Genomic DNA, 18,933 nt, shown 5'->3' with positions numbered 1-18,933 from the left:
TCAACCGACTTACTTAATCCCCAGCCCCATTGGTAACTTTACTCACCAAAAACCGTTCCGAATCGCCCCGCAAACGCGCGATAACCGTTAAGTATAGTTTGAGTTAAGTATAGACCCTAGAGCCATGGATGAGAACTTTCAGAAGAGGGTTCAAAGGTTATTTGCGAAGCGAACCAAGCTTGAAAATGAACTGTACAAGTGCCATGAAATTATAATTGAGAACATTGAAAGTCAGAGTCGCTCATCAAAGATTGACACTCAGATTCAGAATTGCAAGAGCCTGATAGAGACTGCAGTTGAAATAAATGAGGAATTGATTAAGTTAGCTTCTAAAAGTGTTGATCCTGATAAATTGATACCAGCGCAGGATATGTGGCTTCATACGGTTACATCAAGAAACGATACAGTTTTACAGAAGGCTGCATCATATAAAACTGGCTTAAACGTTGAACCTGAGGAAACAGAGCTTGACAATGTTTCAGAATCGTTAAGTACGATCGTAACAACACAACCACAAGATTCACATGAAGCAGATGCGCGCTCTAAGGTGTCGCGGTACAGTAGTCGACATCATAAATCAGGTTCGCATAAATCCAGTCGCTATACCGTCGCGCAGTCAAAAACATCAACTGAGAAGAGGCGAGATTTGGTGGTTTTGAAGAAGCAGCAGGAGGAACTTGAGAGACAAGCAAAGGTGTCATTGAAGTTGAAAGCGCAGCAAAATAAAATAAAAGAACAGCAAGGTAATTTAGAGTTGGAAGAACTAGCTGAGGTACACCGCAAGAAACTGGCTGAAATTGAGTTAAAGGAATTCGAGTTGGAAGAAGAGCTTTCTGCAGCAAGTGAGAAGATAGGAAATGCTAGCGTAACACATGTTGACCCACAACGTACTGAACAATGGGTAGAAAACGTTGTCACTGAGCAAGAGCAGGCCGAAGTTGTTGCAAGCTCAGAGCAAAGTCATCCAGTAGTCGAGAGTTCCACTTTGATTGCTACTGATGTTTTGCAAGGGGTTGGTGCCGTCGTCAGCGGGGGTGCCGTCGTCAACGCTGGTCAAACCACATACAGTGAACCGGGAGGCCACAATAGGAATCGAATTCAGGCTCAGAGATCAAGTTTGGTCCAATCGCGTCTGTCATTGCACTCAATCGAGAACCCATCTAGTTTACCACAGTTCGTTGCCTCCAGCTCAAACTTTGTTACTCCACACTTAGCGTCAACACCTCATGCTGAAGTTTCGCAAAATCACAATCTGATACCACAAGCAGGTGGTAGCATTCCCGCTTCAATGCCCTTTGGTAATCCCACCATTAATGTGGCACCGCCTTCTGTGTCGACCGTTACTAATCCAGTTTCGCTTCCGGCGAGTCAACCTTTTGTTCCTCCATTAACCGTTCCGATTCCCATTTCGCTTCCGATTATTCAACCATTTGTCCCGTCAACCGTTCCTATTCCCTCTTTGCTTCCGGTCAGTCAGCCACATTCCGGCCCCGTTTCAACTGGATATCAGGCGCCTGCAGCGCCATCCCATCAACCTATAAATGTTCCAAACAACCCAACAAGTTTCTCAAGTGAACACTATAACCCGTATAGCAGTTTGTGGAGACCTGCCGCGACTGCGCAAACGATGCCAGTTCCTCAATACTGCGCACCGCCCTCAAACGTTTTCTCAGTGACAACTCCTGTTGTTCCACCAAACACCGTAGTTCCTTATACAAGTTTTGGGACTGTTTATTACACCCAGCCGCAAACTCATCCAGTTGTTGAAACAGCGCATCAAGGTTATCCACCTACATATCCTGCGCCCACTACGGGCCCGTCTTACGTGCCTAATAGCGACGAACAACCCATCTCGGCGAGAGAGTTAGCAGACATCATTCTGCATAGCCGCAAAGACCGTCTACCGGAGTTGAAATTGGAAGTGTTTGATGGAGAACCACTTAACTGGTATGAATGGTTCGGGCAGTTCCAAGCAACAGTTGATTCGGCTATGCTAACTGATGATGAAAAACTCAAATATCTGAAAACACACGTTAAAGACAAAGCCAAGAGTGCAATTGCGGAATACGGCTACAGTGGAGTGTTGTATAAGGATGCTCTAGCAACTCTCCAGAGAAAGTTTGGGCAACCTCATGTTGTAGTTGGTGCACATTTGGATAAGTTGAAGAATTTTCCCGCATTGAAGATGCACAACTCTGACCATGTTATAAGTTTTTCTGCGGTGATTTCTGGGCTCGTAGCTGTTTTTAGGTCTTTGTCGTTCAATGACGACTTGAAAAGTGTGAACCTATTAAATCAAGCCGTCAGTAAGCTTCCTCCAAATCTAAAAGAGGCATGGTCCATGCATACTGTTAGACAACATTGGCAGCGATTAACATTGCTAGACTTCAACGATTGGCTTAAGAATAAGGCAGAAGGCCATGAGCGATTGAAATCTTTAGTCAAAGTCGAGCAGCCAGTTAAACAAAAAATAATTACAAAAGTGCTTGCAGGTAACACTAAGGTAAGTTCTAAGGATGAGAAAAGTAGAGAAAAGACGAGGTTTCCTCCATGCTCGCTATGCAAAGGGCAGCATGCACTCTGGAACTGTTCCGTGTTCAAAGAGAAAAACGCAACACAAAGGGCTAAATATGTAGCAGAACAAAAGCTCTGTTTTTCTTGTTTACAAGGCAACCATACCTTCCGAAAGTGCCAAAAGGCAAGAAAATGCCCAAAACAGGACTGTGAGAGCACTCACAATGTGCTTCTTCATGGAGCCGAGAAAGTTTTCCCGCCCAAAGAGGCCGACCGATCACCATCAACTCAAACTAATACAAACACTACTTCTGCAAACAACGCAGCTTGTGTTAAACCTTGTGAGGGAACTGCAAAAGGTATTCTTCCCGTTGCGTTGGTAGATGTGTCCTCTGGTTCGGAAAATTCGAATGCACTAGCACTTTGTGACACCGGTTCCACTCATTCTTGGGTTTCCGCGGCACTCGTTGAACGTCTGAAATTAGTTGGCACGCCCGTAAATGTTACGACCGATGGTTTTAACTCAGCCAAGGTATCTAAAACTCAACGAGTTCACTTGAAAGTTTCCGCAAAGCCCAATGAAAGTGAATTTTCGTTTTCGTTTGTCGCTTTCGTTAAGCACAACATGTATATAGGACCCGATGTTATAAACGTTTCCGAATTGCAGGTCAAATACCCGCAACTAGCCCCGTTAAAGACGACTGCGTATAATTACAAAGAGATTGAGATAGTTATAGGACAGGACTTCTATCATGCGATAAGACCCCTCGAACATGTCTTCGGAGATGAACTTGACTCACCGTGCGCCGTCCGACTTCCGATAGGTTGGGTCATTAGTGGTCCGTCTCCTGATCGTTCGTCCTTAAATTCTTCTTCCTTTAACTGCGTTACGGACGATATTTCTCTGACCGACCAAATCAAAACTTGGTATGAGTTAGAGTCGTATGGTGCGTTCAAGCAAGTAGATGCCCGTTCCGCCGCATACAAGCGTGCTTTGTCGATCCTAAAAACTGAAACCGTTCACGATGGTGAGCGTTACACTGTACCGATGCTGTGGAGTGATAATGATGTTAGCTTGCCTAACAATTATTATTCTTCATTAGCCCAATTAAAGTCGTTAGAGAAAAGATTAGATAAAGATCCGTTACTTCGCAAGAAGTATACCGAAACAATCAGAGAAGATAAGTAAAGGATATGTAACATAAGTAAAGGATATGTCATAACCGTCAACCCGCACGATCCCAGCTCACGAGCCGAACGTGAGTGGTATCTTCCACACCATCCGGTTTTGAACCCGAACAAACCCGGCAAGGTGCGCCGTGTGCTCAATGGAGCATCCAAATTTCATGGCACTTCCTTAAATAGATCTCTCTTGGTTGGCCCGGATCTCCTTCAAAATCTTATTTTTGTACTGTTGAGGTTCCGTCAACACAAGTACGCCGTCTCAGCGGACATAGAAGGTATGTTCTTACAAGTTGGAGTACTTGCGCGAGATCAACCGTCTCTCCGTTTTTTGTGGCGGGAGGACCCCACTTCAAGTGTGGTGGTTCACCAATACACCCGTCATATTTTTGGCGCTCGTGATTCGCCAACTTGTGCGAATTTCGCGCTACAAAAAACTGCTTCTGATAATCAAGCTGAATACCCCGAAGCCGCTTCAGCCGTTGTCCAGAAGTTTTACATGGACGACTATCTTGACTCGTTCGAAAATACCGCTGACGCTCTTAGCCTAAGTAAAGACTTAGTCGCAATGCTCAAATTAGGTGGGTTTAACCTGACAAAGTTTGTTAGCAATGTACCCGAAGTTACAACCGCTCTTAATCCGGACAACCGTGAGTCCAACCCGTCAGTTAAGGATATTTGTAAGAGTCCAGACCAATCGTCGCATGTTCTTGGTCTCAGGTGGGATCATGTAAAAGATACCCTAGTAGTAAGTAGAGGTGTTGATCGACCACTAGATAAAGCAATTACTCAACGCACCGTGTTGAGTTTTGTTTCCTCAGTTTTTGATCCAATAGGACTGGTAGCTCCATATACTGTGAAAGCGCGCCTTTTACTAAAAGACATATGGAGAATCAGTGGTCAAAAGTGGGATGATGATCTCCCAGAGGAAATTAAACAACAATTTCTAGATTGGCACTCAGGACTTCCACTATTAGGTACTCTGACGATACCTCGTAGCTACTTTACCGAACCGTTCGACCGCTGTGAACTTCACACGTTCGGTGATAGTTCGCAGGACGTTTTTTGCGCCGTATCGTTTCTCCGAGCCCGACTTGCTAAATCGCAAAAGACCGAGTTAGCTTTTGTATTTGGGAAAGCCCGTGTAGCGCCTATGAAGATGCTCTCCATTCCCAAGTTAGAGCTTCAGGCTGCTCTGCTTGCGACTCGACTCAAAGAAGAGATTTTGAAAGCGCTTACTTTCAAAGTAAGCAATGTATTCATGTGGACTGATTCTACCACCGTTCTCCAGTGGCTTAACTCGTGCAACAAACTTCCTGTGTTTGTTGGAAACCGCACTGGTGAAATCTTGGAGTCCACCACCATTGATCAATGGAATCATGTACTCAGTGGTGATAACCCAGCTGATACCGGCACACGAGGGATTTCTTCGGAAGCCCTCAAGGATAGCAGCTGGGTTAGAGGCCCTAGTATATTGAGGACATGTGATTGGCCATTCAAGCCGAACACTGATGTCATCAAAAAGATCCAATTAAAAGGCCCACTCTGTGACATTGATACAACATGCCTTGAGACTGCATCTACGTTTGTTGTTGATGCTTCATCTGAGAAAGCGCCGTCGATCCGTCTGTTTAAAAATTGGGATAAATTCAGCTCAATTGTAAAGTACAAACGTGTTTTAGCGTTTATGCTTCGTGTGCTACCATCGCATAAACACTTCCGTACAAAAACGCTTGAAATAACCGACCCGTCCGAGTTAGATATTGCCGAGCAGAAGCTCATTTATCTCGCTCAGTCCGAATCATTTCCTGCCGAAGTGAAAATACTTCAGTCCGATAAACTGATAACAAAGAAAAGTCGGATTGCTAAATATTCTCCGTTCATCGGCCCAGCTGGCATCCTGCGTTCAACTGGACGTATCAGCCGTCTTGTTGATACCCACTTTGATAGCAAACATCCAATAATACTGGATGGTCGACACCGAGTTGCTCATATGTTGATTAGGCATATGCACTTTCAACATGCACATCAGGGGTTGGATTACATGCGTGCTGTAGTTCAGTTGAAATACATTGTTCTGAAGTTGCGCTGGTTACTTGGGAACATCGAAAATACTTGCATAACATGCCGTAAGCGCAAAGCAAAAACAGTTGTGCCCATTATGTCTGACCTACCGATTGAAAGACTGGGTTACAAGCAGCCTCCCTTCTCCAACACAGGTGTTGATTACTTTGGCCCGTTTCAAGTGCCGATACGCCGAAGTACCGAAAAGAGATGGGGTTTCCTATTTACCTGCCTCACGACTCGAGCAGTTCACATCGAGTTGGTTCCATCTCTCGATACTAGTTCCTGCGTCATGGGCGTAGAGCGATTTATTGCAAGGCGAGGTACCCCCAAAACCATTCTTTCTGACAATGGCACGAATTTTGTTGGTGCTCAAAAGGAGCTCCTATCCTGTGTCCAAAATTGGAACAAAGTCGCCCCGGCCGTTTTCGTCCACAAAGGCATTAAGTGGAAGTTTAACCCGCCCAGTGCCCCTCATCACGGTGGCGCCTGGGAGCGGCTAGTGAGAAGTGTTAAGCGAGTGTTGTACGACATATTAGGCAACAGGAGATTAACTGAGGAAGTTCTAGGAACAACGCTCTGCCTAGTTGAACAATTACTTAACGCAAGACCGATCACTCCGGTCAGTTCCGATCCGCACGACCTAGAGGCACTCACCCGGAATCACTTCATTCTCGGTCACAGCGCAGCTAGCTTCCCGTCGTTAAGTTTCGAAGATAACTTTGATTATAAAAAGCGTTACGCCAGAGCACAATCGTACGCTAACGCAGTTTGGTCACGCTGGCTGCGTGAATATGTACCATCTCTCAACAAGAGAGCAAAGTGGCATAATGATTCGGATGTCACACTGAAAACCGGCGACTTGGTTTGGGTAGTCGAACCCGACAGCCCACGTGGGCATTACCCACTCGCCCGTATTGCTAAACTACACTACGGCAAAGACGGATGCGCCCGATCCGCCGCTATCAAAACTGTTACGAGCGAGCTGACACGACCGACCGTAAAACTCGCACCTGTTCTTCCGTCTTTAGGGGCGGAGGATGTTGCAGCGCAAATGTAAATGTGCGAGAGTATAAATGCATATAAAAGTAAATACATACAGGGACAGTAGCCAAGCGTATACATGGTGCGTCCCGGCGGGTTCGGCGCCGGTTCGAATCCCGACTAGGTCATTTCCTTTCTAGAACTCGAATGTGCACCGAACTTGATGGGATGCTCCGTAACCAGGTTCGGTCCCCCCAAAACCCATTTTAACCGTCTTTTCGCTCTAATTTGGTTCAGCCTTGGTTATGGCTGACCTTTAAAAAGAGCAATTTGTCTCAAGGACAAATACTGGCCATTTTTGCAGCTTGCTTTGAGTTATGCAGTTTATTGTGGCCGATGTTACCGATGATAAAGTTTGTTAAAATTATCGTTATATTTTCAAATTTCCGTTATATTTCCGGAGTTATTTTGCCGAGAAAATACTCATTAATTAAATTGTTTAAAAACCGTTTTTTATATAATCTTGGAGATTGACGCGCACAGGCCCTTTTCACCATTATTCATCGAAATTTCTTGAAAGTATTTACTACTCATTATTTAGTAGTGACCGCCTTATGTGACCGTCTTAATGTGACTGGATTAGTGTTACCGCCCTAATAAGACCACCTTAATGGCGGCCATGGATGTTTTTTAGTACATGGCAGCTTTAAGTATCTTGTAAAAACTGACATCAAATTTACAGTACTATTTGGCTTCAGAGTCAGCTCAGCTCGTTGATTGGTTTGAGCAACGAGTTGTTATTGCAACACGAACTGCCAAGAAATTTAGTATTTGTGCTGTTTTATGATTTTTGAAATTTTCCAAGTATCAAGAAAGTGTTGTTCTTACAACTTATAAATGTGCTATTAATCTTAAGCTTTTTCTTGATTTCATCAGTGACTATTCTATTTCATATTTTTTCTCTATCATTTTTTATCTTTTTGGCAACTATAATTTTTCTCTTTTTGGCAATAACTTCACGTTTTGATTTTTGGGTCTCGAGAATAAAAACATAACCACTTCGAGCACAAATATTCAGTCAGTTTCTTCGCAAGTCGGAAAAAAACATAACTGCTTGTATCAGTGACAAACCTCGCATGTTCCGCCTGCTTTTGTGTTCGCTTTTAAGTATTGAAAAATTATTGGGAAAAAAAATTTTTGAGATTTTTTGAAAACCCTTTTAACACGTTATGTAAAATACTAAATGATATATTTCGCAGAAGCATAAAAATAAATAGACCAAATATGTAATTTATTTTGAACAATTTCTAAGAGATTTGAACGAGTTCCAAGACGGATTAAATCTCCGCTTCTGCGTTATTTGTACAAAAAATTTTGCGCGTAAATTGTCCCAAAGTGGCCTAATTGGCTATCTTTAAAACCCCATAACTACAAAAAATGATCACAAAGAAATTACTTTTGAAATTTGAGCTCAAGAAATCAATGACTTCTAAATCTTGTGCAAAAAATTTCAAAAACTGCTAGTTGGAAACCGTAATTTTTCTGGAGAATAAAAGCACAATCACTCCGAGCATAATAATCCGCCAGTTTCTTCAAATGTCAGAAAAATTAAAACTGCTCGTATCAAGGCCAAATCTCAAATGTTCCGACTCGACTGCCTTTTCAGATCTGCGGAGAAGTGTTTGTTTTAAAAAATGAAAAACTATTTGGAAAAAAGTGGAAAAAATTGCGTACATTTATAAGAAATTTTTTGAAAACCCTCACCACACGCTATGTATTTTACTAACTGATATTTTTGCCTAAGCAAAGTATATGCTAGACAAAATAGCGTGTTTCAAATTATTTTCGAATGATTCCTAAGACGGAGCAAGACTGCACGTACCATACTGAAGCCCTGAATGTTCCGACTACCCCTCAAAGTCTGTGAAGTAGTTTTCACCTTTTGGGGGAAGCTGGATATTTTTTAAAATAAAAAATCGAAACAAAAGTAGTTTTTTTCTTCGTTTTTTTTGTAAAAGCTATGTAATCTTTCAAATGATATATTTAGCAAACAATAAAATAGCAAGCCTCATTTCTATTTACAACTAGTTCCAAGACGGATTAAATCTCCGCTTGTGCGTTATTTAACGAAATATCTTACGCATAATTATCCCATAATGGCCTAATTGGCAACTTTGAAACACCATAACTACACAAAAATGATCACAGAAGAAATGACCTCTTCAACTTGAATTCAAGACATCGATATCTTCTAAGCGTTATACATAAATTGCCAAAAATTGCTAGTAAATAGCTTTTTGTCTGGAGAATAAAAACATAATCTGAGTCTGAAAAACAAAACTGCTTGGATCAAGGCCGAGCCTCAAATGTTCCAACTGTTTGTTGAGGTTTACAGAGTAGTGTTTGTTATAAGAAAAAATTAAAAATTCAGAAAAAACCATCTATAACACTATATGATATTTTTTGCATAAGCAACGAATTCATTAGACCAAATTGCATAGCTCATTTTGACCTGCGACAATTTCTAAGAATGCTCGTATCAAGGCAAAGCCCTGAATATCTCGACTATCGCGTAAGGTATATGTAGTGTTGTTCCTTTTTGGCTTTTTGTGGGGTATGGACAAATTTAAAAAAAATTAAGCAATGTTTTGTGATATTTATTTCAGAATTTTTTTATTAAAAATATCTCACCACACGCTATCAATAATACTAGGTGGTATATTTTGCATTAGCAAAGCATTAATTGGACCAAATAGCTTACTCAAATAGCGCAAAGCCTTAAATAATCCGACTAGCCTTTAGGTTTTTTGTAGTGCTGTTCTTTTTCGGCTTTTTTGGTGGAAAAGTTTTAAATTTTCAAAAAAAAACTTTTGTAAAATTTCGTTCAGATTTTTTTTTGTAAACATCATTTCCTCGCACGCTATGTTCAGAACTAAATGATATATTTTGCATGAGCAAAGAATTAATTAGACCAAATAGAGTGTCTCAATTTAAATTGTAACAACTTCGGAGACGGAAAAACTGCTCGTATCAAGGCGAAGCCCTGAGTTTTCTGACTAGCCTTTAAGGTCTATGTAGAAGTGTTTTTTGCGGCTTTTTTGGAGAAATTGGATGAAATTTCAAATAATGTTTTGAATATTGCAATTTTCAGTTCAGTTTTTTGTGAAAAATGATCCTCCTGCACGCTATGCATTTTATTAAGTATGATATATGCAATTATTAAAAAGACCAAAGTGAATCGGAACAACTTCTAAGACAGAAAAACTGCTCGTAATAATGCGAAACCCTGAATATACTGACTAGACTTTAGGTTCTATGTAGAGGTGTTCCTTCTTGGATAAATTTCCCTAAAAAACTTTCTAGTGTACTATTTCTTTCAATTTTTTATTTATTAATCATCTCCCCTCACGCTATGTCTAATACTAAGCAAAGCAATAATTAGTCCAAATAGCGTGTCTCAATTTTCATCGAAACGTTTTCTTGGAGGGGAAAAAACTGCTCGTCTCAAGGCGAGGATCTAAAAATTCCGACTAACTTATAAGGTTTATGGAGTGGTGTTCCTTTTTACTGGAAAAACGGATAAATTTTCAATTTATTTTCAATATTGTAGTATTTTTAAACAAAATTATCTCCACACAAAATATAAATTACAAAGTGATATAGGCAGCAAAAAAAAACAATTATTTAAATAGACCAAGTAGGAAGCATAACTTCAGTTTGAAATGATTTTCAAGGCGGATTCAAACTCCGTTCACGCGCGTTATTAGTATGAAATGTATCGCGTGTTAATTTTTCCAAGCTGGCAAAATTACCAATAATTAGGGCTTGATAACTTTGCAAAAAAGGACCTTAGGTGATTAGTTTTTATAACTTGAGCTTAAAACAACGTTTTAAGCTGGTTAAAAGTTGAAGTTTGTCTGGAGAAAAACGAACAACCTCGCTCATAAATATTGCATCCTCTTCTCGATTCAGGACGAGGTTTTCAATGTTCGTTTCAGGGCGAGGTCCAAAAAAAGTTTATAAAAACAAAAAAAATGATTTTAATAATTACATATTTTTTTAGAACCTTTCACCGCAATAAATAAAACTAGGTATTAGTTTTTCAAGTATTTGCTTTCATTGTCATAATTCTTCAAGATTTATCTGGAAAGCATTCTTCGATTCAATTCTTGCAACAAACAAAAGCCAATTTTGGTTGCTACGATCGAAATATATATATATGTGGGTTTGCTCGAACAAAGTAGGGCTTCATTCATGGTTTCGATCAAAAAAGTCAAAACAGACATCAAACTTGGTTGAGATTGTGGAAACATACTCGACTTTGGTTGTGTCAGTCAGAGAGAGCATAGTCAAATACCTCGACCAGGGCTGGCTGGTTTGTCATTTAAATGATCTGGGGAGGGTATTAGTTCAAAGTTCGAACTACAAATGCATCCGTCAGTCTTTATTGTTCCAACTTTCGAAGAAAACGAAAATATTTATACTCGAAGTGGTTTTTTTTATTCAGTCAATTTTCACCGATCAAAATAATAATTTTCAAAAAAACTTTTATAACCCATTGAAGATATCAACTTCCTGAGTTCAAATGTAAGAAAAACATTTCACTCCGATAATTTTTTGTAAAGTTCTGGTTATTATTTACAAGACTTTTTGCGATTCTTCGAGATCGTACCCCATTAAATTGCTACAATAAAACATTCAAAATTCATGCAAGAATCTTGGCATGATAACAATGTCATCTGATTTTCCTAGTTTGAATTAGGTGTATGACTCGTTTTGTTGAAAAGCAAGCCGAAAAAAGTAACGAGCTAGAAGAAATTAAACACGGATCAGTTAAGAGTTTTTCAGGCCGAGCCGAGGTGCCGGACTATTGTTTCGACTTTGAAAGTCGAGCAAGTGCAGTTTTTCGACTGACACTCCGCGGTCGAGAAGCTCAGCAACTTAAGTCCAGCACAAAATCAAAACATACCCGATATCAGTCGTGATAGTCGAAACATAGGTCGAACGCAGTCAAAATCTAGGTCAAACACGGTCGAAAAATATTACACAAAAATAGATTTATGAAAAAAACCAAGGAAATTGCAGAAGAACAAGAGAAATTGTTAATTTATAAATTACAGGAGCCAACCAAAAACATTCAAATCCAATAAAATTGTTAACAGCACGATAAAAATCAATGTTGTTGCAAATCATCCGAAACAACAAGCAGAAAAACAAAAGCCAGCTGTTTATTTGCACAACAGAATATTTCCCATTAAAACAAATTGCATGCTGGCGAGATTCAAATCTATCTAAAAATTAAAATAAGCTGAAAAAAATTGACATTTTAGTAAGCCAATCAATCAATTAATTCATTTGATTTGCTGAAAAATTTTTAACCTGAGAAAATTTTGGATTTTGATTCGATTCAAATCTATAGCCCAATATAAGCATATGAGACATCACTTAGCTCGTTCAGATTTATTTTTGATGATCGTTTTTGCAAACTCGATTGTTCCGTTCATCTTCAAAAAACTAACAAACGCCGACTTCCGAAAAGTGCGGTTTCTTGCAGCACCACCCGATTTGACCAAAAAGTGCCATCATTGAAAATTGCTGGAGAAACTTTATGTTAAAATTACACACTTTCCATAAATGGCATTACATATGGTTGCAAATTTTTTTTTATAATGGGGGACTTCAAATTAGACAATTTTCATAATTTTATCAGGGCTGTTGGTCAAGGCGGTCGAAACATGTGAATTTTGGGTCGAGAAAGTCGAAACATAAATCGAACACCTCGCTCCGGGAGAATCTCTAAATTCTAAAATAGAACCTTCAAGACAAATCATAAAAAGGTTACAGTGTGGTCAATCGATTGGCTGAAAATGCTTTGGAGAATAATTTATTAATGACTCTTGTAAACATAGTCGCCTCAAAAATCCGAAGAAAGACGAGAAATGTTGGGCGATTTTTTCTGTGATACATACATTTCTCAGCTAACTGCTCTTGTTAAATAATTCGTTTTGTTATTCAGAGCAGGCAACTTCTTCGGGAAAAGATTCCGGAAAGTCGAAATTTGCCATTGACCTGGACCCGTGTGCGATACCATCAGCCCCAGGAGCTGCAGGCAGTGCCCGCTCTTGTAGGAAGAAGCAGATGCAGATCTGTCGAACCCTCCTCACCCTCACCCTTCTATACTACATCTCATTTCTACCCTTTTTCGTCTATCAGGTAACCAAACACCCCCACATTTTCAGGGGTGAAGAGCGCAGAAAAAACGCATTTATTTAGAAAAAATTTCAAGCCAAAACTTATAACATACGTTCTATGAAATTGTACGTTTACAATTTAGTTCGCCGGTTTGGGAGAATACCAAAAAGGTATCAGCCTGTCAGGTGGCATCTCGATGAGCAAAATCTATTCGCCTACTTTTTTAAACCTTAGATCATATAGACAAAAAGGACCGCAAAATTTCTTTAAATATCAAAAACTAAAAACTTAAACTAAAAACTAACTGAGAACTAAAGCAAAAAAAAATCTTTTTTTTTGGGTGTTGTGTAACAATTAAATTTAGATGACTCAAAAAATACTATAACAAACGGATGAAAGTTTACCATAACATACTACAAAAAGGTTCGTTGTCATCAAATCTTCTAAAAAGTTCTCAAAAACAGCATTTTTGGCCTGTTGTTTCGATGCAGAAAATTATTCCAAATTATGTTCTTAATGGTGTTTCTGAGAGCTCGGAAAATCAATTTGAGGAGCATAAAATGACGGCACAGTTTTTGATTTTTTGTAAAACACGACCTCAGAAAAATCTTTTTTTTTAAAAATTGTGTAACTAACAATTTAAAAAAGTTTGGGTTTTTTTTCAAACCAAAAAGACTTCAATTTAAAACGTTAGAAAAAATCGCTATTCATACCATGAGAAAATACAGTAGCCGTTTCCCAATACGCACTAATAAGGGTTGGTTTGCTCATTATTTTTTGTGACCAGGTGTTGCACTACTGGAGTTTGCTGCCCATCTACCCGGCCCTGTTCCGCCTGCTGAGAGCGATGCGATCCATCAGCTGCATGAGTGACGGAATAGTCTTCTACGTCATGAACAAAAAGTTAGTCCACGTTACGAACTTAACGCTAGTCCACGGAAGAACAAAGTTTTAGTCCACGGTTTGGACAAAAAGTTAGTCCACGGGTTGAAAAAAAGTTAGTTCACGGCATGAACAAAAAATTAGTCCACGGCTTGAAAAAATGTTACTTTGCGGCTTGAACAAAAAAATCGTCCGGAGGATAAACGAATAGCTAGCCTACGGGCTATTTTTATGAGAGAAACACCGAATAAGCAAAAGTTTTTAGCCAATCAACGTCCTTTAAGTAGTTTGAACCTGGCAGGTTTTTCAGTTCATTCCTGTCATATTTTCTAGTACTGCAAGATTGGCCAATATAATTTGGGTCACTTTTCCCTCACTTCTATTCCCCTCAACTCTGATTGTCTTTTACTATTTTTTGTCATCCATTTATGACTGGTCAACCCTAAAATTTTCACATGCCTTCGGTGCCCTTATATGCTTATTTTCAGACAGAAGGTGAAAGAAGAGTTAATTTTATACATAAAATTTTCCGAAAAATGTTCAAAAGCAGCTTTTTTTTCGAAAAAATTGCATGCGGTGCTTAAAACTTTGACAAACATAGTGACTGAAGCTGAAGAGTGTAAACGAACTCAAAAAATTTGAAATGACTTTTTACAAAAAAACTGCCGACGAAGCGTGACCCATGTGAACAATCTCCCACCTTAATAGACCAAGTGAGCTAATAAAAGATTATGTTTACCACTGGTAACTAATGTATCTAACTAAAGTTCAAAGAGAGTATTGTTTGAATTAAAGCTGACTGTAGTGTTTACCACTGGTAACTAATGTATCTAACTAAAGTTCAAAGAGAGTATTGTTTGAATTAAAGCTGACTGTAGTGTAAAAAGAGCAACTAGTGATCCGAAGTCCACTGGACTTCGTAGAGTGAACATTGACTGGTACTTAATTAGATAATAGAGGTCAAGGTTATAACATACTAAAATACTAAATCACAACATTCCCCACTGCACAAAAAATTAATATCTGCCCGCCCGTCGATGTAGCCAATATCACACATATACTCCATCTCCCCTCGCTCCACCAGGGCCAAAGTTGAAACAAAAAGTAACCACGATTAGCACCAATGGACATTTACAGAGAGTACAAATTACAATGGAGGTGATTATATGGTAATATATACAGGCTACTTACAGGTTTACACAGATATCAACACTGAATGTACAAGATGATATGTACAACTGGGGTTATGTAGCATTTATACAATTAAGGCAAACTAACTAAATCACAAACTAGATAATAGTAAAAAAAAAATTTGGGTTATCCAATGGATAAAAGCTCAAGCAAATACGAAAGATATCATGAAACCAGAGTTCAACAGTTTTCAGAGTTTAAGGCCGTGCCGTTATATCTATCATGGAAGTTATCGGCCTCTCTTCTTACATCAGCGTCACTTCCCGAGGATATGTCACTGCCGTCATCCTCCTGGGTATTACTAGTAACTTCTACCAATGGTGGAGATACCCATGCGGCTTTTGTTGCTTGAGAGGAGGGTGTTGAAAAGGGACCTTGTGTGGTTTCCGCAACCAGTGTCGTGTGGCGTGGGATCTCTTCAATAGGTGTCAGATAATCCGAAGGGGACGTCGTACAGTAAGTTAAATTAGATCGCGGACTCTTTGCGCTGGAGAACGTAATTAGCAGTTCGTCATCGGAGTCTACTGCCCTGTTGGTTTCCGTTCCAAGCGTCACTTGGTCGATAAAACGCCCATCTCCGTAAAATTTAGGGGGGCCTGGGTTCCTTTTGCGCGATGTTTGAAGGATATCGGAGTTTTTGGTGTCTCCACTGTCTTCTGCGGAGAGCTGTCCACGCGAATTGGGTCGTCGCTTGTGCCCGTTGGTAAAGTGATCGTTGTCTGAGTGTTTATTTGGCCTTGTACGGTACTTCTTGGCTGATCTAAATCACTATGTAAGTTAACAGTCGGTGTATTACATACAGTTTCCGCTTCCGTACCCAAGTAGTCATCAATGAATTTATCCCAAAGGTCTAACTCTAACGAAGAATCTAAGCTATTAAAGTCGAATTTTGAACCTTTCGTGCTCGTAGAGTTAGTTCTCTTCCTTTTGTTTGTATTTCCTCCCGTTGGTGTGTAACTCGTTGAAGGGCCTCCTACATTTGAATCCCGTCACTTGGAAAGGGAGTTTCTTTTTCGCTTGCCTGCTAAATCATTATTATTAATGAGCGAATTCGGTCTTGCCGAAAATGTCCTAGGAGCTGCCGGTTGGATTTTATTTTGTGTAAAACTAAGTCAGATTTTCTGATCACGTGTCCGTTGTCTAATGTGACCGTATGCTTCGTGTCTGACAGAGGTTTACCCCCAAGTGGTTTAAAATACGGTTCGCCTTCCCTCCTGTTAACTGTTCTCCTAAACCAGTTACCTCCTTGGCTGAAAGGGTTTGACAGTAGAGCTCGCTGCAGATTTCTATCTACTTTGTCCGCAGGGTCGCTCTCGTACCCTCTTTCCTCCATTATTCTGTTTTCCAGATAGCCATCTTCAAACGCGTCGTCACCCCCCAGTCTTGTGCTCTGTCCTTTGATAGAATTGACTTCCCCTTATCTAAACTAATCGCGTGAGAGACCAAAGATTTCCGGAACGTATTGGGAGATCTATTTAAATGTTTTGAGAAAGAAGAGCATCCAGAGGATGATTGTTTCGTCGAACGGATACTCCAAAAAATTTTTATCAATTGCCGTATTTAAAGATGGTTTTGGATCGTTGAACGACATTGCCAGTAGCTTAGCTTTGACAGTGTAAATGAGTCTTTCTACTACTCCGTTGGATCTATGATCCCCGACCGTACATAGGATTAAATTAATGTTGTTCTTCTCACAGAAGTTTCTAAAATCAAGCGAAGTAAAACCTGACCCATGGTCGGCTCTAATGGACTATGGAAATCCGTGAAGATGGCAGTAGTCTGTCATGAAAGTTAAAATCGAAGAAGCCGAGGTTTTGTTCACTACCTTTGCAGACGTAAAACTTTGAAAAGCGATCGATGTTTAACAAAAGGTATTTTGAGTTACCCCAACTCTTGTCCAATGGGCCCGCAAAGTCTAAATCTACTTCTTCGTTTGGTTTGGTCAGAATCGGTAATTTCTCAGTATTGTTCGTCCCTAGTAACACTTTTAGGTTCTTACCGGCCATAATACTCTGAATGCAATTCTTTCCGTGATGGTAGATCTCTCTGTATAGGTGTGGCCACCAGATATTTTCTGCCAAGGCTTTCATCCCGAACTGTCCTGGGTGGGTTTCGTGAAGAAGTGACAGGAATGGTATTTTTAATGCAGCCGGTACTATCAATTTGTTATCGTTAAATAACAGTCCTTCTTTCACGTGAATGTCCCTCTGCAAGTTCTTTAGGTAGGCTCCGAATTTGTCCAATGGTCTGCCTTCCTGTACCGCCTTCTTTACCTCCTTGAGGCTTTTATCTTCGTCCGTCATGAGTTTGGTAAGCTTTTTTGAGCAATGATCTGTGAGCGATAACGGGTTGTCAGGCAATCTGAGATCTCCCTTGTACTTGGCCAGTAATTTCTGGTGTAATTCTGACATTGTATCGTTATTAAAGTTCAATAAAATTCCTTTCTTTTCTGCCCTGAGGGAAATTTTTAACAAGTTAACCGATGTAATGAATTTTTGTAACTGTTTTTTTTTATCTTAATTTAATGACTGATTGATTGAAAGTATTGACTGGGCAAGAAAAAATAAAAAGGTTTTATCTGATAAGTGAAAATAATTGAAGTCAAATTTTGATAAATTTAATGGAACGCAACCGCTTGTGCAAGACTCTGAACGCGAGTGATTGGAATTACAAATTCTGATAGTGTCATTTACGTAATTCAGATTATTCGAGAAGAACGACCGTTGGATGCTTAGCGAAAATTCTTTCTTTCCGCCCATTGGATTATTACAATCCAAGTTACTGATCGTATTTACATCCACTGGATTATACACTTCGTTCTTTTTACAATTATTCTTTTTACAATCGCTATTTACAGAGAGGTTTTCTACACTCTTTTGTACTGTAGCCACTACAAATTCGCTATCATAGTGTGAGATTGGGAGTGCTTTTCCTGAAGGTAGCCTCGACAGTAAAACTGTAAATCCCATTTCTTTTCCCGGTATGTGCTTGATCTTGAAATTAAATGGTAAAAGTCGGTTTACCCAACGGGTTAATCTGCTATGCATAGTTCAATTACTCTGGTTTGCATTTAATGCTGATAACAATGCCTTAAGATCCGTTACAATTTCAAATTCAGCACCATAAAAGTAATTTTTAAAATGTTCTGTCGCCCATACTACTCCCAACAATTCAAGTTCGTTTGTCGAATATTTACTTTCGTGGTTTTTTAAAAATCGGGAGGCGAATGCTAGTGTTTTCCAATTCTCCCCATCCCATTATTCTAGGGTAGCTCCCAAACCGCTATGAGAAGCGTCTGTCTTTAGTCTTGACATCCTTTTTATGTCGAAATGATTATTCTCTGTTATGTTCACTATATGTTGTTTTAGTTCTTCAAACGCTTTAGTATGTTCGTCATTCCATTGGTAAACTGATTTCTTTACGAGAAGTGGTCGTAGAGGAGAACTTAGGGAAGACAAATTCGGGACAAATTTCATATATTGATTGATCGACCCAAAGAAAGACCTAATTTTTTTTTAATCGAATCTGATTTTCCCACGAATGGTTTCACGCCCGAATTTGATATCTTGAAACCTAGCCACTCTATTTCGTTTTGGAAAAATGCACATTTCTCCCATTTTACCGCCATATTCTTGTTGTCCAAATTGTTTAAAATGTTTGTTAATATCGCTTTGTGCTCATGTAATGAACCCTTCGAAGCTATTAAAATGTCGTCGTTATAACAATTGGTAAAAGGAATGTCTTTCAATAAAGAATCTATCACCCTCTGGAATTCATTTGGCATGTCGCCAGTTAAAAAATCCAGTTAAAAACCTATAGGTCCCAGTGGTTTCGCCCCCCACAATACTAAAATTACACTGTTTGCTGGTGTCTGTGCATAATTGTAGTTGGCTGTACGCATTTTTTAGATCTAGACTACTAAAC

The 18,933-nt window shown here is 39.6% G+C and overlaps 1 protein-coding gene across 1 annotated transcript in view; it reads left to right on the top strand.

Moving 5' to 3' along the window:
- Nucleotides 1-13,891, top strand: part of LOC134846825 (uncharacterized) — an 80,252-nt gene extending 66,361 nt beyond the window's left edge. The window contains exons 5-6 of the mRNA XM_063864220.1: nucleotides 12,761-12,957; nucleotides 13,724-13,891. Coding sequence (XP_063720290.1) covers nucleotides 12,761-12,957; nucleotides 13,724-13,891 — 365 coding nt within the window. The remainder of the gene's footprint in view (nucleotides 1-12,760; nucleotides 12,958-13,723) is intronic.
- Nucleotides 13,892-18,933: the final 5,042 nt, after the last annotated feature.

Source organism: Symsagittifera roscoffensis, chromosome 5, assembly GCF_963678635.1.
Source record: "Symsagittifera roscoffensis chromosome 5, txSymRosc1.1, whole genome shotgun sequence".
NCBI classification, from domain to species: domain Eukaryota; kingdom Metazoa; phylum Xenacoelomorpha; order Acoela; family Convolutidae; genus Symsagittifera; species Symsagittifera roscoffensis.
Note: the sequence above shows the minus strand (reverse complement) of the source record. Positions and strands in the feature narration are given on the sequence as shown.